Here is a 27,509-nt window from a genome sequence, read left to right on the forward strand (position 1 = left end):
TGCAACACAACAAATCTCCATTTTTATTGAGTCAGTAAGGTCTCAGCTGATCCTGAGCTCAGTGAGCCACAGAAACCCCTCCTCTCTCCTGTCCTGGGAAAAGTCCTGGATGCATCCAAGGAATCCACAGCACCCTCAATGCTCCTGCCACAAACCTTCCATCAGCTCACCCCAAACCCATCCCCTTCCTGCAAACCTCCACCAAAGCAGGGCCTGGGTGGGAATGGGAGAACAAACACCATGGAGAAGCTTGGAAAAAGCAACACAGCTGGAATAGAAGCAATACAATTTTAATTCTGACCAGTCACCTCCAAACCCCTCGTCTTTCCACTGTTCTGATGGCATCGTTTAAATATCACATCTGTGACATTGCTGGGGGGGGGGGAGAAAAAAAAATGACACAAAGATACAGACATTATGATACAATAGTACAAATGATAAATTATTTATACAGTAAATAATGGCAATAGTCAGCACAAATCCAGAAAAAGCAGCTGGCTCCCGGGGTTATGAGCAGTTTGGGAAATATTGGAACACTCGGAGAGGAAGAGTTGGGTGAATTCTGCTGGGAAAAGGAAATCTCCTCTTTCTCCCCACCTGTGCAATGGTCAGGCACAGAGCACACCTCCAAAGGGGCACAAGGGGAACAAGAGCTGTCTTGGCTATGGGACTTCCCAAAAACTGAAAACATCACAACCCACCAGGGCTTCCCTTCCCTGCCCCCTCCACAGAGCTGAGTTTCTCTGGAGCATAAAACTGAATAAATAACTGAGCTTATTTAGGGGGAAATTATGCCAAGGAGCGTGTGGTATTTTTTTTTTTTTTAACAAGATATTTAACACTTTTCTCTTTGGTCAATTTGACCAGTAAGGCTATTTTTGGGCTACTAACATTTTAAAAATCAAAAAAAAAAAAAAAAAAAAGCACTTTGAATATTTGCAAAGTGAGAAAAAGAAGGAGAAGAGGGGGAAAATGGAGAAATGGGGCAGAGGGAACACACAAACACCCTCCAGAAATGTGGGAGGGAGGATTATCCTGGAGAGCAGGAAAATCATCACAAAGTGAGCTGGACCATTGAGAGCATCCCCAGGCAGGACAGTGACCCCCCTGTGTCACATTTACCAAAGCAGCTCCTTCTCCTGCTAAACTCAGCTCCTGCCACAGCCCTGGGCCAGGCTGGGATCTGGCCTTGGAAAATCTCAGCCTGAACATTTCCAGCACCAGAATTTGGGCTGTGGCTCCTCAGGGAGCCTCCTTGGGGTTGGTTGTGCCATAAATGTCTCTATTTCATATAAAAGGGATAAAGTTCTGGGGGCGGTGACAACGATTTGCCATTCAACAGCTTCATTAAGCCAGGGCTCCCTCCCAGAGCAAATTTACAGCGACAGCTCCAACTGCAGAATATTTCAGCACTTTAAATATTTCCTATCAACCTCATCTTGCCTCTAAAAAGTTCCCCAGGACGTGGCCAGGACTCTTGGCTGGACAGACAATGCCCCATCCCACTGCAGCTCAGGGGACAAAGGGACAAACCCCGAGTGCCCTCAATTCCAGAGCTGGTCAAATCCAACTGGGAAAACAACCCAGGAGGAACCTTGGATCAGCTGGAAAAAAGCACTTTCCCCCCATCTGCAGGAATCACACCCTTCCTGCTCTACACTTCTCAATAGCTTCAACAACAACAGAAAAAAATCTTTTGCTTTGCTCTGAAAGGCAACATGGATGGGGTTTGGTTTTGTTTTTAAAGACAGGCTGGGTGTGGACAGCAATCCTCTTCCCTCCTCTATAAAAACAAGGATTGGGAATGCTCCTTGGCCATTCCAGAGGATCCCAGAGGATCATCCACACACTGCCAGAGCTCCCCTGGCCTGCACAGCTCCAGGCTGGGGCTGTGTCCCTAAATCTGAGCATCCTTGAGCCTCCCCTTCCCACCAGGAGGTGAATCCCAGCCCTTCCTTGGGATCCATTCCCTCTCCAGCCCTACAGGGAATTGTTCCACCTCAACACAACTCTAGGAAATTCTCTTTTCCCCCCTCTTAAATTAAGGAAAGGCCACCAAGTCCGTTCAGAGGTGCCCTGCAGGCAGGAAAATTCCCTTTCCATGGGTTTTTGGGAGAAGCTGGAGCTCCAGCACAACCCCTGAGCGTGGTGAGGAGTCCAGACATGAAAATTCATCTAAAAGGGGAAACTCAGCTCCCAAGGGAGGCTGCCCATGGAAGCAGTCATCCAACAGAGTGCACCTTCCAACAGGAAAAATCAGGGCATAAAACCAAACAAGTTCTGTTTGTACATCAGGATTTTAAACAGCTCAAGTTTTACAAGGAAAATAAAACCAAACAGCCTCTCCTGGGATCTTCATCAAGGCTAAAAGTCTGTCCAGTCTGGGGATTGGGAAATGGGAACAAATCAAGGGAAAGGCGACTTTAGTGTTTTTTCTTTTTAATGTAGTCTTAAATCATGTTATGCTCAAATTCAATTAATCTAAAAATAATTAGTCAAGAGGATTTGTTTTTTGATTTGCATTATGAATACTTCATTTAAAAGTAAATATTTTAGTGTTAATCTTCCCTTTTAAACTCTCTTTACAGAAACAAAGAGCGAAAACCATAAATAAGAGGGCATTAAAACCATAAAAATGACATTTGCCAATATCTTAATTTTTCAGCCAGACTTGATAAATCTATCAAAACCAGACAGTTAAATAAGAACCACATTATAAAAATTAGCAAAAAAAGGACTATTAGGTAACTCTGCAAACTCAAAATATGAAACTGTACTAAACAAAATATGTGCAAAAGTATACAAGAGTAACTGCATATAGCAAGGTTAAGCCTGAATTAGTTTTAAAGCTTGCCCCGGTGAAACTGAATTCAAAGTTGTCCCACTGTATCTCCTTTTTTTGTTTCTTTTGCTTTTCTTTGTTTTTTCCATTTTTTTTTTCTTTCAACTCACATTGTAAGTCAAATAAAAACAAAATACACATGAAAAAACTTCCAAACGAAGCTGGTACTGGACAAGCACAGAGCAGGACACTCACTCAGCACGAGTGCAGCCACTCACAGAGAGTTCCAGGAGTCCTTAGAGTAGTGTAGGAATTCAACACTGCACACGACAGCACAACTCGAGCATGGTCTTGGGTGTTTTGTCTGGGGTTTTGTGTTATTTTCCTTTTGAGACAAGCTTGCTGTTGTCAGTCACACCTCAGAGATACCAAAGCAGTGCGAGTTTGCAATGTTTAATGCATAAAAACCAAGCCCCCCTGGGCCCTCCGGGTCGGTCTCTTCTAAGAGTAAGGACTATGGGTGAACCAACAGTCTAGAACTGTGTGTAGTTATGTGCAAAACATTCACTAGCACTCGGAATCTCAGGTCTATCTTACGGGCAGAGGAAGTGACAGATGCAGGGCAAGAGTAACTTCAGGAATCCAGCACATGATCTGACATCTACAAAACAGCCAAGGGAGTTTTCCAGTGGCAGGTTCTCTCTCTCCCTAGAAAGTGTGTTTGAAATGATTAACAAAGTAACAAAAATGGGCAGAATCTAACTTTGGTGAAAAGTCTGAACATTTCACATGATGCTCAACAAGCCAAAGTAAGGTACCATCTGTAGCAAAGACTAGATTTAGATTAACTGGTAAGTAGAGACAACTCTTCAAAGATCATAACTGTAAACTGCAAATCTACTTCCAAGTCTCTCACACACCGTTCAGTCCACACAGGCCACGTTCGTTTCGCTGGAAAGACTTCAGCCTGGAAACACTAAGAAAAGAAAAGTTCCTTTAATTGGGTCTTTATAGGAGGAAAGGGTTAGTTGTATTTGCAGCCTGGGAGGCTGCTGGCGGCATTCCTGTACTGTGCAGAGCTTGGGGCATTGATCCTGCAATGCTCAGCCCCTGGCCCATGCGCATGGTGCCCATGGCCGGCAGCGGCGCCATGCCCACGGGCACGGGGGCCATGGAAGACAGAGGTATTGGCTCCATGCTCAGAGGGGGCACGGTGCTGAACGAGGGGCTGCTGCCCATCACGGGGCTCGCTCGCATCTGGTTCAGGGTCAGAGGCTGAGGCTGGTTCACCTGGAAGGGGTTGATTGGAGTCGCTGCCGTGGCGGCGCCTGCGGGGAGAGAAGGGACAGTGAGGCACTGCCATCGATCGGCACCAGGGGCTGCAGTCATCTCTGCTGGCAAAGAACACTCCTTGTGTGCATCCCCATGCCCAAAACCCCCTCAGGAGCATCTGATCCTCAGTGTGTTCCCTGGAAGCAGCCAGTGCCTCCAGCACCCCTTCACTGACCCACAGCTCCCACCTCCGACAGGCCTGACTGGAGCTCCAAATTTGGTTCCCTGCAAAAGCCCCAACCACGACATCCACACCACCGACTGAATGTTTTATATGCTCCTTTACTGCAGAGAGTGAGTTCACATCAGATATTGGGAAGAAATCCTTCCCTGGGAGGGTGGGCAGCCCTGGCACAGATTCCCAGAGCAGCTGTGGCTGCCCTGGATCCCTGGCAGTGCCCAAGGCCAGGCTGGGTAGGGTTGGTGCAGCCTGGGATAGAGAAAGGTGTCCCTGCCATGGCAGGGATGGTTTTTAAGGTTCCTTCCAAACCCTCCTGGGGTTCTGGATTTGTGTGCTTGCTCCAGGCTCCCAGCAGCCACCTCCATTTTCGTGTTTCTGGCACCGAGCTGGGACAAGAATTCCCAAAGTAAACAACTTGTTTCCGAATTGCAGCGGTGCTCGAAAAAGCAGAGCACAACTTTCCCAGCCTCTGAGGTTCCCTGGATTGCTGCCAGCCCTGCAAATTCCTTTCAGTGTACAAGCCCAGGATTATTTGGATGGCCCAGTGACCCCTCACAAACTTTTTGTAGTACCCGGGAAGGGCAGAAACACAGATTTCCTCTCTCTCCCTACTCACTGCCAAGGCTGCTCAGAATCACTGCTTTTTTTCCTACTCAGGGATTTTAATAAATTGACTTTTTCTTCCATTGGAAGAGTGATGAAAATGAATACTGAAAGAGCATTTCCTAAGTTTCACCCTAAGAACAACACAGGAAAACATCAGTGCAAATTCAGCTTTTAAAAAACACATGTGCCACATGTTTGGTGTCACCATTTCAGTCTGCTCCAAGCAAGGGCTCACTTCTAACAGGCCCAGCTCACAGGAGAAGTGCAACAGGTAATTTTTCTTCCAAAATACAGTGAGAATGTGTTTTCAGATCAGAACTGGCTCACTGTGGCAGCCTAACACAGACTAACCAGCAGCTCACTGAATAACCCTGCAGAGTTTGCTCTCTGGGAGCTCAGGCTGCAGTCAGAGATCTCCTGTGGCTGCTGCAGCTCCAGAAAAAGGGCAATTCCAAACTTCTTCCACAGGAAACTCCTACCTGTTACCTTCCAAAGGTAATCTTACCTGTTTTGACAAAATCCAGCTGAAGTTCAGCCATTTTTAAAACCCCAAACTTTCTAACACAGACAATTCTGAGCGAGGGGAACTGCTGGAAAGAAGTTCAGACCAAGAGCAGAGACTTTGTGTTTTCAGGGCCCGTCACTGTGCTGGGTGAGCCCAGGATGCCTCTCTGACACCCTCCTGCTCTTGCTCGTGATCTGTTGGCTGAAGTATCCAACAAAACCAAGCCCAAAGCACCCATCTTTAACCCACCAGCACCCAGCTGGGCAGAATTCCCGTGCAGGAAGGGAAAGCTCAAACACAAACATGAAGGAGTGTCCAGAAACCAACCTGGTGCCAAGAATGGGTTCAGAGAAGTAACAGGTTGTGGTGGCTTGGACACCAGGGAGTCCAGGTTGACCAGGGCAGCGTTGGGGCCCAGGAAGGACTCCGGGGTTTTCCGGGCCGTGCTCTGCTTGCCCGATGTCCCACTCGAGTGCTGGGACTCAAAGAGATCAGGACTCGTGGTGCCACTGTGCTGAGAGGGCAGAGTGGAACCTGATTCAGCTGCAACAACACAAAGGGACAAACAGAACTCCTGGTTAGTGCCCAGAGCCAGGCAGGGAGCAGGCTGCAGAGTGAGAGAGCAGAGATGCTTTATGCTAAGTTAGTGTTAGTCAGGGCTCAGTGTTTCAGGCTGTTACACCCTCTCAGCATGCAAGCAGGTCAATGTCCTTTAGCAGAGCATGAAGAAGCTACAGTCAGAGTTGCAGTGCTCTACTGCTGGAATTCCCACAGCCTTGCTGCTCCAGGTGGGACTCACAGGCTCCAAGGAACACACACTCCAAAGCCTTGGCCCTACACCACTGCTGTGCCCTTCCTAGCTGGATTCCCCCAGGGTTTTCTCCTCAAAAAGCCCAGCTGTGCTCCAGGCAGAACCATCCTGAGAGCAATGGTACCACAGCACTGACAGGGTCTGGCAGTTTTGATTTACTGATCATTGACCACAATAAAAAATAGAGTATTCATAGAAGGTATTTTGTTATCTTCTTAGTGGAATTTACACATTTGAGAGATTCAGTCAGCATGGTTCTGGTTGAGTCTCTGAGCATAAGCCCTGCTCCAAACATGTTGGACACTGGAAATTAGAAAGCCCAACAAATTTCTGGGTCAATGCAGCAGAAGGTCACACAATGCAATTCCATGGATTACAAAAGGCCCATTCCCCACGAGTTCATGCACAGGCCAAAATGGGAACAAGGAGCTTTTGCTGCTGCATCATCACTTCCTTTGTGAAAACTAATTTTTTTGTTCAATAAAATTTAAGGACAGAGACATCTGTTGCCATGACTGTCACCCAACCTGTCCCATGCTAAGAACTTGATTCGTACCTGGCTTTTTGGAAGTTCGAAGTGTGTCAAATTCAGAAAAATCATCTTTAACTGTACCATTCAAATTACTGAAGAGGTCAAAAGATGTACTTCCTGTTCAAAACAACAAGACAGCCCTGTCATTAACACATCTTTGGTTTCATCACACAGCTGATCCTCCTGGAAGCAATTCCTGATCCATTCCTGTTATTACCAAGAAGCCACCACAGGCTCCAGGGCAGCAGCTGGGAGTGCTCCTCCCTGAGCTGGGAGAAGGAGAATGTCACAGAACTGTCCTTTCTGACAGCATGGAACAGCTACATCAGAGCAGTTTGCTTTTGGATCAGTGCAGGGCACACCTGAGCATGCTGGGGTTTGGTTGATTGAGTGTCTGCATTAGAGACAAGCACATCTTGCTGTGGAAGGAGAGAACAGAAATGGATTTCCAGCTTCTACTATCAAGTGTTAATCAGCCCTCAAGGAAAACACCACCAGTGATTATTTAATTTCTGTTTCCCAAGTGGAAAGGAGGAGGAATGCAGAGCAGAGGTTGTGGAGATGGCAAAGCCCCGTTAGCTGAAGCACCAGCACTCACCCAGAGCTTGCAATCAATGAAACATCACCACTTCCAAACGGGGACACACTCTTACCTCAGACTGGAGGCACAGAAACAACACCTAAGTGATCAGCAATCACACTCCTGAACAGCTTTAAGGTTTGTGTGGGTATTTTTAATTAGCTGAAATGTTTTCTTAGTTTATTTTTAACCTTCAGGACATTTCAAGAAGAGCACAAGATGACAAACCCCAAGAGAAGATGAAAATTGAACATAAAAACAACATTTATCAAGAACAAAGAGCCACCATAGCTAAAGGCTCATTTCAGTTTTTGCCCTTTGTCCAGGGAAAAGCTACTTAGAGAAGTTTTTGCAGCACTCAGATTCCTCTGTCTGTTGTATTCTGGGATGAATGATGAGCAGAAAATGCATTTTGGATGCTTTTAGCCACGGTGCCAATATGAAAATGCCAGGTATTAACACTCATCAAGGCTGTATTAGTTACAGAGCATGGAAAGACAATTACAGCAGCACCTTCTGCATCTTTAGCAGGGCTCAGGGAGGGTTTCACACCCTCAGTCTGAAGGAACAAACCTTCATTTGCACCTCTAAAAGTCTCCTCGAGCTGCTCAACCTGTCAATCTACATCTGCAGAGCTATTTATCGTGAGGAAAGGTGAAATTAGAGTATCATTCATTGCCAAAAATTAAGTCCTTGTCTAATTAAAGATAAAACCCAAGAGCAGCAGCAGTCCCAAGTGCTCAGCAGGCAGCCACAAATACCATGAGGAGACATAGAAGGGACAGAGCAGGAAGCAGCACCTTGAATTCAGAGCTGCAAGTCTGAATAATCACATTGAAATTTCTTTTTCCTGCTGGTTATTACAAGTCCCTTTTATTTTGAAGATAAATTCTGCCAATTGTCCAACTTCTTTGAACCACACAATGCAAGAAAACCACTTGGACTTCTCTTCATTACTCAAATGAGATGGATATGGGATGAGAACATTGCTCACCAGAAGTAGAGAGAGGTTTGTTTGCAGGTGCTGATCCCCAGGGATCCACAGAAGATTTTGCTGCAGTAGAAGATGGCTGAGCAGGAGCCCAAGGGTCCACATTTTTGGCCAGAGGCTGAGCTGTGGATCCTGCTGGTGCTGCCCAAGGGTCAACAGAAGCAGCTGGTTTGGCACCTGCAAGAAGGATCAGCAGGAGAGAAGTGAGGGCAGCTTCCCTTGGAAAGCTTTTCTTGGGGCTGATCCCTCCAGGAGCCTTTCCTTGGACACTGACCCTTCCCAGGAGCCTTTCCTTGGACACTGACCCCTCCCAAAGCCTTTCCTTGGACACTGACCCTTCCCAAAGCCTTTCCTTGGACACTGACCCCTCCCAAAGCCTTTCCTTGGACACTGACCTCTCCAGGAGCCTTTCCTTGGACACTGACCCTTCCCAAAGCCTTTCCTTGGACACTGACCCTTCCCAGGAGCCTTTCCTTGGAGATTCACCCCTCCAGGAGCCCTTCCTTGGACACTGACCCCTCCCAAAGCCTTTCCTTGGACACTGACCTCTCCAGGAGCCTTTCCTTGGACACTGACCCTTCCCAAAGCCTTTCCTTGGACACTGACCCCTCCCAGGAGCCTTTCCTTGGACACTGACCCCTCCCAGGAGCCTTTCCTTGGTGATTGACCCCTTCCAGGAGCCTTTCCTGGATGACTGACCCCTCCCAGGAGCCTTTCCTTGGACACTGACCCCTCCCAAAGCCTTTCCTTGGAGATTCACCCCTCCAGGAGCCTTTCCTTGATGACTGACCCCTCCAGGAGCCTTTCCTTGATGACTGACCCCTCCAGGAGCCTTTCCTGGATGATTGACCCATCCCAGGAGCCTTTCCTTGGAATTGACCCTCCCAAAGCCTTTCCTGGTGACTGACCCCTCCCAAAGCCTTTCCTCCTCCCAGTTAACACTGATCATTAATGGGAGCAGCTCAGCACCAGCCACTCCCAGCATTTGTCACACTCTGACCAACAACAGCACCAGGAAATTCTGGGCAAGGCAGAGGAATAAACAATTGCCCTCTCTGGATCCAAATACCTGCAGCTCCAACCAGGAAATAAACTTGCCTTTGTTGGTGACATTGCCACCACAAGTGACAGTCCCTGGCTGGAGGTGACCTAAATCACAGGGTCTATTTATGAGCTCAGGGGAAAGTGAGTTTATAAAAAGCCCAAAGGTAAAAGGTGTGACATACACAACATTAACCCTTGGACAAAGGAAGCTGTAAGATTCAGAGGGAATGTTTTCCAAGCCTTTTAACCCCACTGCTATTTTATAAAGATATAATCAGCTCCCCTGAGCCTGCTGTGCTTTTTTATTCCCATTTCTAAGCACTCCTGACACACATCTAAGCTTCCCACTGATGCCCCTTTATTATTTTTAACCCAATGTCTGTATGCTCAGGGTTCTCATTTTTACTGGAAGATGCTGACAACTCTTCACTCCTACAAATTCAATCACCAAAGGTTTGATTCCCAAACGAGGATTTTATAACCAGAGAGAGCGGGACAGAATCACCCACATGCAACAACTCTGACCTTCAATATCCTGCAGCTTTCAAATTACAACTGAAAATTATTTCAGCTTTTAAAACTCCATTCAACACCCCCTGGCATCCCAATATTCCTGTAAATCAGAAATGCTGCACACAGTGGCACAAATTCCAGCTGGAATTTCGGGTTTTGTTTCATCAGCAGCCACGTGGTTACTACAGCTCCAGAGCAGGAAATGCCAAAACTCTCCAAGGAAGCCCCACAATTCCCACCCCAGTACTCCCATCTCTTTTATCTGTCCCCAGTGCTGAGTTAGGAGCAGTGCCACACTAATGACAGCATTTCCCATCACCAGCAGCTTCCCAAAATGTCCTTTCTTCCCTAAAAGGAGCACTCAGAATGAGAGCACTCAGGAAAATCCCTTCCTGGAGCTTCCATCAGCTCCAGTGGAACAGCACAGCACTGGCAGGATTTGGGAAATGCAGATTCATGAGTCATTTTTTACCAGCAAATTCACCAACTGGCATCCTTGAGACTGTTCCTGGGAGATTCCAGCAGGGTGGAAGCAGGGATTGTGCTGTGGTGAAAGAAAGCTGCAAGCACTGAGGACATGCTACAGCTGGAACTGGTACAAGGAAAATCCTGTCACAGGGTGACACATCAGGCTGCACATTTGAGGAAAGTGGATTCTGGTTGCTTTAAGCCATGGAAAAATAAACTGAATTGCCTCAGGGCCCAAAATCTGAGCTTTTTCTCAGTTCCTATCACCAAATAAACCAGGTGACACTTGGAATGATGGCCTGGCAGTTGGCCCAGGAGATTTGTAGGTGCCTTTAATGCCATCATGAGCAAGAGAAAAATCCCCAAACAAAGCATTTCATCATTAAACTTCCAATTTCTCATCAGGAATCTGATGGTGGTGTGTGGATTGCAAATCCCTCTGAAGCATTTGTTGTAGCATCACCAGCACAAAGCAGAACTGACAGAACAAAGCTGTCAATCTTCATGGAAAAGCTTCATCAAGATTTGCACAGAAACACCCTGCCCCTTAAAAAAAGTCAAAAATCCCAACCAAAAAATAGATCCAGCTCCAGTTCCAAGTGTTACACTGTGAGAAACCATCCACTTTCTTATCAAAGGAGAAACTCCTTGGACAGGCTGTGGCTGACCCAGACATCAGCCCACCACACAGGCAGCAACAAACACACAAAAAACCAAAACACCACACAAAAATTTGGCTTAGTTGCTCTTTAAAATGTGAAACACTGCACCTTTCCCTTCAGGAATATTCCATGGATTTAGCACTGAAATCCTATGGAACCCTAAGTATTTTAAATGGCAACCTGAATTTTTTGTCTGCTATAAAAATCTTTACTTAAGTAATTTAATCCTTTTGATTCTGACCATACACAAACACATTACAATTCTCTAGGAGCAGCTAAGGACATGACAATTCAGACTGATGGCTTGCCTAAATATCAGATTAAATTCTGGGAACAGTTTAAACCCATGGCACTGGACACAACCAGCAGTGAGACATGAGCTGGACAAGTTGGTTTTGTAAAGACAACAGAAGTGCCACTCTCTTCTTCCTTAGGATTCAAACTGCACACACAAAACCCAACTGCTTAAAAAAGAAAACCAACTGCCCTTGGTGTCTGCTTGGAAATGAGGAATTTAGTGAAATGAATGAAAATGGACTCATACACGAGTACCACGCTGAGGAACTTTGAAATGCAAGGTTAAAAGCAAAACCTTTGAGATCCCAGTGCTCCTGGCAGTTTGCTCTTACCAAATGATTGCCAGGGGTCGGAGGCAGGGGCTGCAGCTGTGGATCCTCCCCAGGGGTCTGTCTGGTTGGCAGCAGCAGCAGCAGCAGCAGGAGGGCCCCAGGGCTCGCTCTTGGCCGGGGCCGGTGCCGAGGAGGGCAGGGCATCCATCAGGTCCAGCAGGGTGGTGTGCTGAGGGCAGGAAGAAGCTGAGCTTTACTCAAGAGCCTTGCCAGGCTGAGGTACAAACCCACGAGAGTGAAGAAGCAATTATTATTATTATTAGCATTATTATTATTTTTCCTTTTACGCGCCTGCAATGACTAGCTCCAAATTTAACCCACACGGAAGAAGCTTTAAGCTACACAACAAAGCAAACCCAGAAGCACAAAAGAGCTCAGTATTAAGCTAAGTTTGTGTTACTGTCATTCAGCTTTTGGCAGCATAACAGGGAATTTCTTAGGCCAAGGCACTACCTCCTTCTTTTTGGGAATTTTAATTGTGTCTCTGCGACTCTCCTCCAGAGCCATCTGTAATCTCAGATCGTCCCCGCGTCTGAGGCGCTCCTCCTGCAAAGGAAACCAACACTGGTGACACCGAGCACGAGCTGCTCTGAGCTGCTGCTGCTCCCTGCAGGGCTCCAGCCCTGCCCCTCTGCTCCACAGGCTGCATTTCCACTCAGCACACACCAGGAACAGGAGCTCTCCTGGGGTTCGTGCCTCGGGAGCACCCCGACCCTGCTGTGGCCATTGCTGGCTGGGATTTACCCTGGTGTCGTTCCATTCTTTCCAAAATTCTGTTAGAAACACCACAGAACTTTAGGTGAACAAACCATTTTTAAATTTACCCTGGTGTCGTTCCATTCTTTCCAAAATTCTGTTAGAAACACCACAGAACTTTAGGTGAACAAGCCATTTTTAAATTTACCCTGGTGTTGTTCCATTCTTTCCAAAATTCTGTTAGAAACACCACAGAACTTTAGGTGAACAAGCCATTTTTAAATTGGCATGATGGTTTTTCAGATCACCACTGAGGGTTCCAGAGAACTAAACTGGAATTTCCCTTGCTTTTGTTCACTTCCTTCCATGCTGGTGCAAGATGCACCAAGGGAATTGAGTCTTGCCAAGTCCAGGTGTAATTTGAAGGTTTAAACATCTGTAACTACAATGTTTATGCCACATTCAACTCCTTTAAATAACTCTGCTTGCATCATGTCTCTCAGAAGTTGACTAATCCCCAGCTTGTCATTTCTGAAGCTACTTCAAGTGCTTAATTCTGATTTATATTTTAGTTCCCTTTATTGCTCAATAATGACAAAGTTTACTGGGTGACAGTTTCCCCTTCCAAGCACTCAAGCTTACCATACAGCTGTAAACTAAATTGTTACAGGAATCCTCTAAAATATTACAGGCACTCAGCATGGCTGAGTTGAATTTTCACTCAGAGCTGAGATTTGACTTTGTTATGTATTAAAATGTAGTCATTTCATCCAAATTTACTCCAAATTCAGAATGAAGCTGCTAGGAATTAGCACAGTAACATAACTCAGGTGACAGATGAGGAGTCAATTTCTTTAAAGCAATTTTTAAAATATATTCTGGTACTTTGTGTCAGGTCACCCTCCTGTTCCAGAAACTCCCACCAAACGAACAGACTGTTCCAAATTCCACTGGAATCAGAATTCACTGACATTAATGAAGATTTCAGGACCAGTCATGCTTTCAGCTCTTCCTAACTGAAAACATCTTCAGTAATGTGATGATTAACATCCTCCCACACAAAGTCTTCTCTCAAAGTGACTGTCATCATCCACTAGTCTCAACAGCTCGGAGGCTGAAGTTACTTTAAAAAGAGATTTTAAGAATAATAATAATAAAAAAGAAACCAACCCACACACAAGATTCTACCTGGAGCAAAGCCAAGCTGCCATAAATAAAATAAGATAAAATAAATGGAATTAAATAAGATAAAATGGAAAGGAATGGAAAGGAAAGGGGAAAGGAAAGGGGAAAGGAAAGGGGAAAGGGAAAGGAAAAAAGGAAAGGAAAAAGGGAAAGGAAAAAGGGAAAGGAAAAAGGGAAAGGAAAAAAGGAAAGGAAAAAAGGAAAGGGAAATAAAATAAAAATAAAAACCAAAATAAGATAAAAATAAGAGAAAGTAAAATAAAATTAAATTAAAATAGTATTAAACAAAATAAATAAAATAAAATAAAATAAAAATAAAAAATAATATAAAATAAAATAATAAAAAAATGAAATTAAAAGAAAAGAAGATAAAATAAACAAAACAAAATAAAATTTTTAAAATAAAATAAAATAAAATAATTTTTTAAATAAAATAAAATAAAAGTAAGATAAAATCAAGTCCAACCAACCAAACCAGGTTGCACAGTGAGCTCTCCAAGCACGGACACTTTGGAAAACCTACACGGGCACAGACCTGCTCCGCCACCTCCCGGCTCATGGCCAGCGCCAGCTGCAGCTGCAGCTCCTCCTCGCCGCTCGTCTGCGGCCGCGCCTGCTCCAGCTCCGAGGACACCCGCGGGGACGTCGCTGTGGGGACACAAAGCCAAAACCCGGCACGGTCAGCACGGCAAACTGCAGAGATGGGGGTCAGCAAACTGCAGAGATGGGGGACAGCAAACTGCAGAGACGGGGGTCAGCAAACTGCAGAGACGGGGGACAGCAAACTGCAGAGATGGGGGACAGCAAACTGCAGAGATGGGGGACAGCAAACTGCAGAGACGGGGTCAGCAAACTGCAGAGACGGGGGACAGCAAACTGCAGAGACGGGGGACAGCAAACTGCAGAGATGGGGGACAGCAAACTGCAGAGATGGGGGACAGCAAACTGCAGAGACGGGGGACAGCAAACTGCAGAGACGGGGGACAGATTCAGCCCAGCAAACTGCAGAGATGGGGCACAGGACCCTGCAGGAGATGGGGCACAGATTCAGCACAGGACCCTGCAGGAGATGGGGCACAGATTCAGCCCAGCAAACTGCAGAGATGGGGCACAGATTCAGCCCAGCAAACTGCAGAGATGGGGGACAGCAAACTGCAGAGACGGGGCACAGATTCAGCACAGGACCCTGCAGAAATGGGGCACAGATTCAGCCCAGCAAACTGCAGAGATGGGGGACAGCAAACTGCAGAAATGGGGCACAGATTCAGCCCAGCAAACTGCAGAGATGGGGCACAGATTCAGCCCAGCAAACTGCAGGAGATGCTGGCACACTCTGCTCCTGCACCCCATGTTTGCTGTCAAAGCCCCCCCAGTTTGCAGAGCTGAATCTTCTGCCAAGGGTCAGGATGATAATTTAGCTCTGCATGGCAGTTTAGTTGCTTTAAGGGAAAAATATTCCTTAAATATTCCTTGGAAAATCCAAGATTTTTTATAAGAAGTACCCCCCAGCTCATGCTGGAGCGTATCAGAGTTCCTGATTTAAAAATTCATTGTTGAAGGAAAACATTTGTGAGTATTTCTTCCATCTTGCAGTGACAGGAAGGATCTGCTGGGAGTGGGCCAATATCAGGGTAAAAGTGGATACCACCCATTTTTCTGTAAAATAATACAGTCTTAATGGGAAGATAAAGAACTATTCTTAACTGCTGAGCAGGCTTGGGGATAAACAAACCAGCTATTCAGACTCCAAATTTACACAAATACAGGATCATTCTCTGCCAAAGAAGAGTTTGGGGAGTGGGTTGGGGGTGTTGATTGGTTTCTGGGGTTGGTTGGGGTTTTTTGGGGTATCTCCTCCCCTCCTCTTCAATGAACAGTCAACCTTGAGAGCTGAAAGATGCAATTTCTCAACACACAAACCATCTTTTAGTGCTGTTTTCACTCCAGGAGCATGTGAAATTCCCATCCTACACCACTAGCAGGTTTAGCCCTAAACAGTAATTGAACAATTTTGTGCTCACTCTCTCTCAGACAATTCCTTAACATCCAAACCATTCACACAGAAATTCTACCTCGCTTTGGCAAGGCAGTTTGTATTTAGTGGCTGGACTGATGATTGGTTTGGCAAAACATGTATTGACATTTAATACATTTAATTGAATGTTTCAAGCTAGTGTGTCAAGCTCCAAGAAATCAAGTTTCTTCCTACCAGGCCAGCTGGGCATGTGGAAATGAGATTGCAAGATTTGGTTTGAAAACCACTTTTTCATCACTTTAATTCTCCCAACATTTCCCAGTCTTGTCTGCCTCTCCTGAAGTTTCAGGCCAAAATGACACCACAAAACAAGTGGAACTTTCTCATCCAGCAGGCCAGAAGGAAGAGAACTCTCCACAAACAAGGAATGACCTTTCCTCCTTCCCACCCCACCCCGAGGTGCCCTCCCACCCCATCTGCTTCTAAAGACATAAACTAATTTATCCCCACAATGATTCTTCCACCCTGTGCTGATCCTGAGGCTCTCAAGCCAACCTTGCTTCAATTAAGATGATACTCATAGCTCAATTCTATTACTCTTTCACACTTTCTCATATAAAATAATTAAATTTAGCCTGGCTGATGAGTACTTACTGCTCCAACAGTCACTGCCAGGCTCTCCAATATATTACATTAAAAATATTATGATTAAAGCATGTGATAATTCCCAGCCACTCACCTAATACAGGTGATAAATCAGCACTAATTCTAATCATTCTAATCCAAAATGGATGATTTTAAACCAGGATGGAGGTGGAAACACTTCCCTTTGGGGCCCAGAGAATGTTTTCTATTTATCTTTGCCAGAAGAAGATGGAGCAGTTTATGGTTGATAAAAACCTCAGAGAGAGAAAAACTATTTCAGATAAAAATGGAAGAATTCATGGTATAAAGTGGCCATGAATGGATCTGAGATGCAGATGGAGAGGAGCAGTTTTGCAGCAGGGATTAGAGGAGGAAAGAGCCCTAACTGGTTTAAAACCAGAGCCTGGGACACATGGGACAGCAGCAGAGCCACCTGAGAACAGATGGCACCTGGAGCAGGAGCAGGGAGGAACCTTCTGCTCTGCTGGGCTTTGAACCGTGGGGGGGAAATGGCATTTCCTGCATTTCCTGCAGCCCAGCTTTTCCATCCCTGCACTCCACAACAACCAAGAGCCTGATGGCAGTGACATTGGAATTAAAATTATGCAAAATGGGATTCCACTGCTCTTCCTCCCGTTTCCACACAAAGGATTGCTGACCTCAGTGCCCAGTGCATTCCTGCCTGGAAAAGCTGTAAAATCAGGGATTGTACCTCACTCCAAGCCTTTCCCTGGCCCTGCACTCCCAGCCAGGCAGGGAGAGCTGGCTTGGCTCCATGAGCTCCCAGAGATCCCAAAAAACAGCAGCTCTGGGATCCCCACATGGACACCAGGGGCTCACACACACACACAGGTCATTCCTTCCCACTTCTAGGCTTTCCAGCAATCCATTCTCCTTGCTTTCATTAACTCTGAAAGGTATTTCCAGCTCCTTTTCACTTAAAATAAAAGGGGAAAATGTCCATTTGAAGTTCTTCCTTGGGCCTCAATAAAAAAACAAACGATAGGAATGTTGCTGTTTTCCATGTAAGTGTTATAAAACCATCCACATTAAAGAGCTGCCAGCATTTTTCTTTTTGAAAAGGATTAAAGGAAATTCAAAACATCATTCTTGGGAGTAACCTGACAAGTTTTAGCTAAGATTCCTAAATTCCTAAATTCCACATGGGCCTCATCCTGCTGCAAGGTCAGAATCCCCAGGATGCAGCAGAAAGGTGACAGCCTCAGGAGCAGGATGGTGGCACACACAGCATCCCTCATCCCCAGCACGACAGCTAACTCACATGTTTATGTAAGATGGGACTCAATAGATCAATTCTGACCCGCTAAACCCTAAACCCCAAAAATTTGGGGACCCCAGTCCCTCCAGGAGCATTTGTGGGATCTGTTCCTGCAGGGAGCACAGGGCTGGCTGCTCAAGGAAATCATCTGGAGGCTCAGTTAATCACTGAAGCAGGATTCTGCTGCACCATCTGGGCCTGGCCAGGCTGGGCCAGCTCCCAGACACAGCTATTGATAATTTCCTATATTTTGGCTCTATTAAAAGGCCTCTGTAGCTGGTTATAGATCTGGCTGAGTTAAAGTGAAATACAGGACACAGAGAGCAGAGCCTGCATTAATAATAAAAATTAGACTGTATTTTCATTCAGGATCCTGTGCTTGGGTTTTGGGGCTGGTTTTGTAATTTTTGGGGTTTTTCTTTAGTCTCAGGCTTTCTAATTTGCAGGTGGAATACTGAAGACCAGAATTCATCTCTCAGAATGAAAAGCTGCTGCCTCAAAGGTGGGCAAAACCAAAACTGACTTCAAAAATTGAAATAATATCAAGGTAAGAACTCAGAAACCAACAGCAATTCACTTGGGAAGCAGCAGAGATCCCATCTGTCAGTCTGCCAGTGAACAAGCACTCAAATCAAATGGGATAATTTAAAAAAGGCAAATGATGGAAAGGCAAGTACAAGCTGTTTAATCTAGAAGGAATTGTGTAATCCACCTTTCCCCTGGGACTGAAGGAATCTTTCAGGTACAAGAAGAGAGCTGATAACACTGATGATTGTGACAAGGTGGAGCTGCTCAGCTCTCCTGCAGGATTCTGAGTGCACTGAGCACACTGAGAGCTGCTGAAATTCATTTAACACCCAACAAATCCTTCAGGTTTGTTTTGTTGGGAGTATTTTCCTCTCAGGTGATGCCAGCCCGTGTGAATGGGCACAGTTGGATAATTCAGTGTCACTACAAAGTCTGCATGCACCAGTGGCACCTCCCACCTTCACTCTCAGCACCAGAAAAATAAATGTATGATGAGAGGATTTAATCAAGCTGTCAAATGACATCTGACAGGAGTCTGCCACATTCCTTCAACACCTCAAACTGCAGCAATTCTCCACACTGCTCAGCCAGATTCATTGCTGGGTGATATCCCCTACATTCCCTGGCTAAGATGGAAGGGCAGGGACGTGTTCCAACCTGCAGAGATGCAGAACAGATTATTAAAGAAATAATCATTAAATAAAAAGCAAACCCTTTAAAAACAGGAGTGTTCTGAATGGAACAGGCTGCCCAGAGAAGCTGTGGCTGCCACATCCCTGCAATGTTCAAGGCTGGAGCAACCTGGGATAGTGGAAAGTGTCCCACAGCAGGGGGCTGGGACAAGATGAGCTTCAAGGTCCCTTCCAACCCAAACCATTCTGCATTTCATAAATTTCCTATTGTGTCAAAGCCAAACCAGCAATTCCTCTGAATTATTTTCTACTCCAAGCAAAAGGGGAGACAAAACAGAAACAGATGAGTGAACACAGACTTGCTGAGGCTTCACAAAACTGGTTTTAAACAACGAGTCAACTTAACGTGAATAATCACTGCAAATATTAAACTCATTAATTTAGCTACAGAAAATTGCTCCCAGAATTTTGCCACGTTCAGGTTAAAGACCTGGCATTTCCCAAGATCCATAAAAGCCCTTCCCAGTGCATCTTTCAGCATCTCCTCTCTCCAGCAGGTTCTGAGCACAGTGAGATGAGCTGAGCCCACCACAGGCAGGGCTGCTGAGATCAGGTCACACCTAGCTGTGTGTGTCACTGAAATTGGGGTTTCTGTCACTGAAATTGGGGTTTGTGTCACTGAAATTGGGGTTTGTGTCACTCAAAACAGGGTTTGTGTCACTCAAAACAGGGTTTGTGTCACTCAAAACAGGGTTTGTGTCACTGAAATTGGGGCTTGTGTCACTAAAATTGGGGTTTGTGTCACTAAAATTGGGGTTTGTGTCACTAAAATTGGGTTTGTCACTGAAATCAGGGTTTGTGTCACTGAAATTGGGTTTGTCACTGAAATCAGGGTTTGTGTCACTGAAATCGGGGTTTGTGACACTGAAATCGGGGTTTGTGACACTGAAATTGGGGTTTGTGTCACTGAAATCAGGGTTTGTGACACTGAAATCGGGGTTTGTGTCACTCAAAACAGGGTTTGTCACTGAAATGAGGGTCTGTGTCACTGAAATCAGGGTTTGTCACTGAAATCGGGGTTTGTGACACTGAAATCAGAGCATCCATCCCTCCCATCCCATGGACTCCACCCCATTTTCCCATCCCACCATCCCATCCCCTCCTGGAGCACAGGGATAAAGGGAAGGATGTGAGCACAACCCAAAACAACACCTGCACATCCCAGCTTGGGCACAACAGGATTGGAACTTCTAAAAAGCATGGCCTCAGTAAACTTGGTTTTAGAACACCACCAGCAGCACCCCAGCTCAGGCTTAAGAGGTCTAAATTAAGAACATCCTACTTTTCCCTGGGCAGCCATAAATCCAGAATCCTATTTAAGTGGTCACTGGCAGCTGGAGATGAAACAAGGCCAGGAACAAGAGGCTGAAGTTTTTGAAACTGGGTGACAAATGTCAGGCAAAAACCCAATTATTCAGACCCAGAGGCAGATTAGGAGTGAGGGACTATTGCTCCAAAAGATTTTTAATATCTACCTTTTCATATCCATCTATCCTTTATATCCCTTCCTTTCCCCACTAAGTCTGGTTTCAGCACTACACAAGAATATTTCCTTAAGGTGAAATAAAACCAGATTTAATGCAACTCTACAGAATTGGCACATTTTCCAAAATAAATAAAAATTATACATTTTGTCATGGAATATTTAACAGCTCCTAATCTGAGCATTAATTGTCCCTGGTATAAAGCTGGAAGATAAAACCAATTGCTCCCAGTATGTCAGAAATTGCTGACAAGATGGAGGTTGGGAGGAGCTTTATTTCTGCTTTTTGTTTTTGAGTATCTCTCATGGCTTCCATTTTCAGGTTATGAGACTGGGTAGAAAAAAAACTTTTCCAATTGACATGCCATAATGTGCTCCTGGAATTATCCAAGCACAGAGAACTTCAGGGCCAACAAAGTCATTAAGGCAAAGCTTTGGAGGGAAGGATTTTATTAAAAACCATCAAGTTGCACCATTTCATTTTGCACAGTTTCTAAAGGATTTCTAGAGATGAAATGAAAATATTCACAAGAAAACAGGGAAAAATCCCCTTATTTGCCTGCAGCAGTGAGGGATGATTGGATATCAGTCCAGAGATCCTTTTCCATCTTGAATTCCCTCTCACTACACAGGGTATCAATACTGCTTTTATTTTGTAACAAAGGATGAATCTGGGACACAAAAACCAGCAATTCTCTAAGAAAACCCCTTGTGGACAACATCCAGCAAAAATCCAATTGTCCCCATGCAAACCTGCCCAGGTTGGGAAGCTGGAGAGGAGGAGGAGCTGGAGCAGAGTTCAGAGCAGCTGATTCAATTCCCAACAAACTGACCCAAAAAGGCTTCACTGATTGAACCAAAACTGCATTTTAGTCCCTGAAAGAGGGGACAGAGCTCCCTCACATCCACCCCAGCATCCACGGGAGTTACTGGGGGGCTGTCCTGCAGGAACCACCAAAGTCTCAGCTCTTGTTTCTGCAAGAAAGCACTAAAAATGAGATTTTATAACCCAATATCCACTGAGGGATGAAACATTTCCCGGGGTGGTGCTGCCAAAAGGGCTCTGCCACTCTCCCAAGCTTTATTTCCATTTGCCTGCTAAGCAGGGCTGGGCATTCAGCAAAGAGGGTGGCTGGACATTCTGAAGAGGCAAATCTCTGCTGTAGATGGCAAATCTAAAAGTCTCTGATCTCTTCTTCAAAGGCTCAGAGGAATGAAAGAGAATTTTGCCAGGATATACAGAGCAGCAACAGCATCTCAGGGATGTTCTGAGGGGAGTATTTCCCAGGAGTGAAGCAGAACTTCATTCCTTTTACAGATTTTTTTTTTCTGAATCCAGATTTTCAGCACAAAAGAAGGGTATTAATAATAAAAATATATATAATTTAAATATTTATTTCTTTCTAAAATTTATTTTTAATTTTTATTTATATTTAATATATATTTATTTAAATTTAAATATAATTATTAAAAAAAAAAAAGAACACACGATGGATACAATCTCTTTCACTTTAAATAATGAAAAGCATCTCTTCCATCAAATTTAGCAGGCTCAGGAATAACCCTACATTTATGTAACAGATTAAATGTCTGGATTTTAATGAAACTCCTTCCTCGTTTCCTGGCATAAAGCTCTTCCCAGTTCCCCAGTATCAGAGGGACTTAGCACAGCTGTTCTGGAAGGTGCTGGTTTGCTTTGCTCCACTCAATTAAACCAGACAAAAAACACATTTAAAACTCTAAACAGACAACCTGAGAGCCACCTGCATTTCTGCTGATCCACAGTGAAAAAAAGAGTCCAGGAGAGCTGGAACTGAAGGGGGGGGGAGAAAAAGCCCTGAGATTTCTAAAGCTTCTTAGGGGGTGAGGAAGGAAGAAAAAAGCTTAAGGAATCTTTACCTCCAAAGCAATCCTGCCACAGGACACACACAGGGAGCAGGAAATCCACCCTTGCAGGGGTGAGGAACAGCCAAACTCCTGCTCCCGTCCAAATTCCTACAGCAGCCCAGGAACAATTGAGGAACACGCCCTGCACTGCTCAGCCCTGCTGGAGAATCCTTGGGAGCATTCAGGATTCCAAACAATAGTTCCAGGCTTTAATTAAAGCTGGGACTGGGGGAGCAATAATTCTGTGAAAGCCAAGGTGTGCTCAGCAAAACTCAGGCACTTATTTCAGCCCAATATCAATATTTCAAGCTATTTCTAAATTAGGAATTTTTGTTGTAGTCAACAATAATTTATGCATTTGAAAAGAAAAATGTTGTTATTGTTGAGGTAACAATATATGAGTTTTTCTTTAAAAATTCACAATTTTCAAGCATGGTTATTATAGAAAAACTATATAGATATAAAAAAATATTACAGAAAAATTAGGATGTTTGTTATCCTTCTGCTAATTAAAAGCCAAGATCAAAGATTCTCATAGGTGGAAACCTTCACTCACATTTTTTGTACCTTCACTCACATTTTTCGTACCCTCTATGTTAAAAAAAATCTCCTTTTGGAAGTATTTTTTTCTGCCTGTCTCCAGAGCTTTAAACAGAGATTTTCTCCATCCTGGTTTGATTTTCTGCTATCTCCTCCTGCAAATGGCAGCAGGGCTGACCCCACTCATGGATTTATGATTAAAGAAGCACTTTGGGACACAGGACATGACAAACTTCAGATTCCTAAAGCTGGTGCTCAATGGTTGCTGCCCCCTGGCTCAGTCACAGCCCTCCACACACTCCAAACATTCATTTAAAGAAAAGATTTCCCTTCAGAATTAGACCACAACCACTGACATTGCAGCCAAAGCAGCTTTCATCAGATCATTACTTACATTAAGGAGGATTTAGTGCCAGATCAGGCCTCCTCCTGACATGGCAGGGAGTCCCACCAAGCACTGGTGGAAAGAATTTGCTCTTCCCACATCACTGGATTCATTTTTTAAGAATGAAGTATAGTATTTAGCATTTAGGACAAACACTCACACACCCCAAATACTGGAAATTTAAATATTTAAATACAGATTTAAAGCATTCCTCCTCCAAGAACTGCTGAGTAAGCAATAAAGGAAATTTAAACAGCAAAGTACAACAGGAGCAACATAAAGTAGCAAAATTATTCAGGAAATACTTTGTATTTCTTATTTATTCTTAATCCAAGACCAGGCTGGACAGGGTTTGGAGCAACCTGGGATAGTGGAAAGTGTCCCTGAGCATGGCAGGGGGGTAGAATGAGATCAGCTTCAAATTCCCTCACAACCCAAACCATCCTATGATTCCATCCTGACCAAAAAGAATACATCTCAAGCAGTCCTTTTAAAACCAGAAGCAAACAGAAAATGCCCTTCACACCATCCCCATCACAGCAAACACTGGAACAGGTTCACACGAGCAGCCTGGCACTGCTACCTTTGGAACTGACAGTAAACAAAAAGGGCTTTTCAAATCGATCCCCATCACTGCACACGTCCTGTCCAGAGCAAACATTTACCCAGGCATCTGCAGAGACACCAACAGCACAGAGCAGATCCAGAGGGACCCCAGACCCCTGGCAGGCAGCACTGCCCTCCCACAGGCACCACTCACTCACTCACTCCTCCCACCCCCAGGAGCAGCCCCCCAAAGAAGGGGGTCTGGGATGAGTTTGCTGTACTTACAGCCATGGTAGGATGCTGGGGACCCTCCAGACTTCCCATACTCCTGCTCTGAGTAGCTGGTGGACAGGTTGGGCTGGCTGGAGCCTCGGCCAAAGGTGATCTGGTTGCTGCCCACCCCAGTGGCCACCTGAGCCATCCTTTCTTTGGTCTTCAGGGCTTGGGCCCTCTCTGTCTTGAGGCGCTCGTCGTCCTTCAGAAGGGACACCAGCTGCTTGGACTTCTCCCTCACGTTGATGCCCTGGTCCTTCCCATCGCGATCGATGTACTGGAAATCTTTCAACGTCTGGATAGCAAAAATATTCTCTTTACACTGCTGGGCCACCCTCTCAGAGCCAGTTTTAATCAGGTAATCTAAGAGAGTCAGGGCCTTGTAGACGTGTCGCCAGTTCTTGCCGTGGTCATTGAGTCGTTTCCAGATCATGCTCATAATTTCAGAGAAGGCCACAACATTGTAGGTCAGATCTGCTATTTCAGTCATCAAGGAACTGGAAGGACCCCAGGGGTCATTTGAGGTCGCTTCCCGAACTTTTATTTCGGCCTCTGAGTAATTGTTCACAATGTTCTTCATCTGCCGTCGGATAGACGAAGTCGTCATTTTTATTTCCCTTTTTCCCAAGACAGATCCCACAACACAAACAGCAAAGGGCTAAATTTGCTCTCCCAGGAACGTTTCTGAACAGCAAAGGCTCCGGAGCAGTGGCGTGCTTGTGACACGTTCCACTACAATCATTTCCTCTCCTCAAGAGAATGACACGAGAAAATGAAAATCATGACCTGAGCGAGGAAAGAAAACAGAGCAGGTTAGTTGGCTCTGACTGTTCTGCACAGCCAGAAAGCCACACACACTCGGGAGAAATTTTCCTAGATTAATTTTTTCCTCCTCGAATTTCTTCTGATTTTGAAAACAACTTGTTCTCCTCACGAGTCACATTAAGCATTGAAGATTAAAAACCTGAAGTGCTGAGCAAAACAAAAGCATGAAGACAATCACGCTGATACAAAGGGAAAATCTGAAAAGCAAACCAGAAACAAAGTCCAACCTGGAGATTTATTTTCCAATGTAAAGCCTACCTAGAACTTTAAATTACAGAGCTGAGGTGAAACCACATGAGGAATTCCATGTTCAGCAGGAATCTGCACCCAGACAGAACAAGCAAATTTCCAAAAATTCAACCAAGCCATTTCTGAAACCCTGGGTAAGTTTAAAGCCCTTTCAGTCTCAGGACAGAGATCCTGCAGCCCAATACATTCCAATTCAAGGTGACCTTTCATGACAAGTAGATCAGAAGGAATTTTTTTGTTCCCAAATACATTTACTTTGTTTATTTGACAACACTGGGCAGATCCACACTTTCTGCTCTGTGTCTTTCACACAGCAGTGAAGAATTTTTAATTCTAAGAGAATGGAATTGTAAAGGCAAAATGAGTGGCAAGAAAAGGCAAGGACAAGCTGTGGAGCTGGAAAGCTGGGTCAGTTCTGGAGTTAAGGTCACTGTTGCAAGTAAACAGAGGCCTATTAAGCTGTGGAATAAATTACTGGAGCAAACTGGCAGATTGGCCATTCCATGAACACAGAGCAGCCCCGAGAGCACAAACACTGAGCAGGGACTCTGAACTGAGCTGGCCACGTCCACAGAGATGCCCACCCAGATGTCCTTTAATGTTCTTCCAAACACCCCAAGAACCAACCAGAGACACTGGGGACAAGGAGAGCACAGATTTCAAACCTGACATTGCTGTAATTCTCCAAATTGCTACAGTGCCATTTCCATGCACAGATTAAACTCCCATTTCTTGGGATACACACAGTTCTTCTCCCTGTGCATTCATTTCACCTGCCACTTTATCCCTCAGCAGGTCTCCATCTTTCATCATTCCTTTCAATTCAAGATTACATTCAAATTTGACTAATTTGCTTCAATTTAGCCATCTTATTATTGCAGGCCAATCTGCTGAAGGGAATATTTGCAAGAGCACTGATCTCTGGCAGGACACTTGGCTGGGAGAGCCCTTCCCTGTCAGAACCAACATCTACTCCACTCCTAACCCCATTTCCTGTCCTTTAACCCGCTGCAAATCTATGAACAACATTCCTGCCTTATCAAAGTTTTATTTCTTTCAAGGCCAGGGATGAGAGGCCTCCCCAAAATCTTTTTACAAGTACACTGCAGGAGCAAGTGTCTACTCACCTGTGTGTATCTCCTCAATCATAGACAAGTTTCTTACTTTACAACTTCACAGGCTTTTGGAAAAATCATTTTAATACTTCACATGTAAAAGTCCCTGAAGAATTAACCACCCTCACAACACAACTGCTTCCCTTTTCTCTCTCTTGCACCAAATCCAGCCAATTTTTCACAACAGCACAGGAAAATACTCCAAGTTTCTAAAGCTTTGCAAGTAAGAACAACCCAACCCTGGATCACTTCTGGAGCTGATTAAATGCGACACAAAGCAGTCAAGGTCTAAAAAACAGAGCAAAGAGCCTCCATTCCCTCCCATTACAGCCCACTAGGAAAGCAGCACTTGGTTTTGGAGAAGAAACCAAAGGAAGAACTCCTTTGGAAGCTTTTCTGAGTCTGGAGGAGCACTTTGGAAAAACAATCCCAGAGCAAACACAGGAGGGAACACATTGGCTAAAGGGAAACCAGCAATTTACACACTTCCAGGAAATTCAATATTTCACTTGTTGTTCTGTAATAGACTCAAAACCCATCAATCCATCAACACTGAGGGATTCTTCACTTTCATATCTTCAGTCCTGAAAACCAAGGCCTTCCATGAGAGAAATATTAAGGTTTGTTTTTTCCTTTTCTTGATGGACATGTTTTCATCTTGCTCTACTCATAGCCCATAAAAACCAACTTACTCTAAACCTCATGATAACACCCAGGGGATGGGTGACAGGATGGGAAGGTGCTGGAGCTGCTGCTCCCCTCACCAGTGCAGCTGTACCAACGTTCATGGTCCTGCCCTGGCACTGGGACTGACCCAAGAGCTCTGGTTTGGTCCCTGCTTTACCCACTCTGCTCCCTCACCACACAATGGAAGCTTTCTCCTGAATTATTCCAAATCTTGCAGCACCACAACAACTTCTTTTATCATTAAACAGATCAAAAAGCCAAACATCCCAACTGCATAAAAGAGGGAGAGAGTTTCTAACACATTCTAACAAATTCTTACCCAGAAAGTTTAGATTTCTTTTTTTTTCAGTGAATTAACTTCTCACAACAAACCACAAGGAAGCACAATGCGCTTGCAACTTCAGCAAAAATGTGAGTTTGCATTTTTAACAGCAGAGTTGCAAAGAAAGCAGAAAGTGAGACCAGTTGATTAAAGCTGTTCCTGGTTCGCAGGAAAAAGGCTTGAGCAGATTTCTGTGAAAATTAAACAGTTCAGTCTTGGGGAGCCTTCCTCATTTTTGCTCGTGGTGCCTACAAGCCATTTTCTCTGATTCTGAGGTATCTGACATCTCCAAACTGCAAAGCAAAGAGATGTGCAAACAAGAGGGTGAAGCTTACCTGTGTTAGCAGGAGGGAACACTAAACTGGAGGGTAACACCCCGTGCCCTTCTCCCTATTCCAGCAGCTCCATCACACAAATAATGAATTCTCCTGGTGCTCTCCTACACACAATGTGCAGACAGAAGGAATTCTTGCCTCTCATCCTCACCTCTCTCACAAGAGATGGAGCTCAGTGCATGAAATCTGCATGAGGAAACATCTTTAACTTGCTGAGACTAACACA

The 27,509-nt window shown here is 44.9% G+C and overlaps 1 protein-coding gene across 5 annotated transcripts in view; it reads right to left on the reverse strand.

The window, feature by feature from the left end:
* EPN2 (epsin 2) overlaps positions 1–27,509 on the reverse strand; it is a 43,772-nt gene continuing 16,263 nt past the window's right edge. For 3 of the 5 annotated variants that reach the window (XM_063171622.1, XM_063171620.1, XM_063171621.1), the window contains exons 2-9: positions 23,763–24,536; positions 14,041–14,165; positions 12,090–12,182; positions 11,637–11,805; positions 8,324–8,497; positions 6,774–6,866; positions 5,734–5,949; positions 1–4,110 (exon numbers count right to left, since the gene is read on the reverse strand). In XM_063171622.1, the coding sequence (XP_063027692.1) occupies positions 3,791–4,110; positions 5,734–5,949; positions 6,774–6,866; positions 8,324–8,497; positions 11,637–11,805; positions 12,090–12,182; positions 14,041–14,165; positions 23,763–24,357 (1,785 nt within the window). In that variant the 5' untranslated portion in view covers positions 24,358–24,536 and the 3' untranslated portion in view covers positions 1–3,790. The remainder of the gene's footprint in view (positions 4,111–5,733; positions 5,950–6,773; positions 6,867–8,323; positions 8,498–11,636; positions 11,806–12,089; positions 12,183–14,040; positions 14,166–23,762; positions 24,537–27,509) is intronic. The other 2 variants (XM_063171623.1, XM_063171624.1) reach the window with 2 other exon arrangements.

This window comes from Melospiza melodia, chromosome 18, assembly GCF_035770615.1.
Source record: "Melospiza melodia melodia isolate bMelMel2 chromosome 18, bMelMel2.pri, whole genome shotgun sequence".
Taxonomy (NCBI): domain Eukaryota; kingdom Metazoa; phylum Chordata; class Aves; order Passeriformes; family Passerellidae; genus Melospiza; species Melospiza melodia.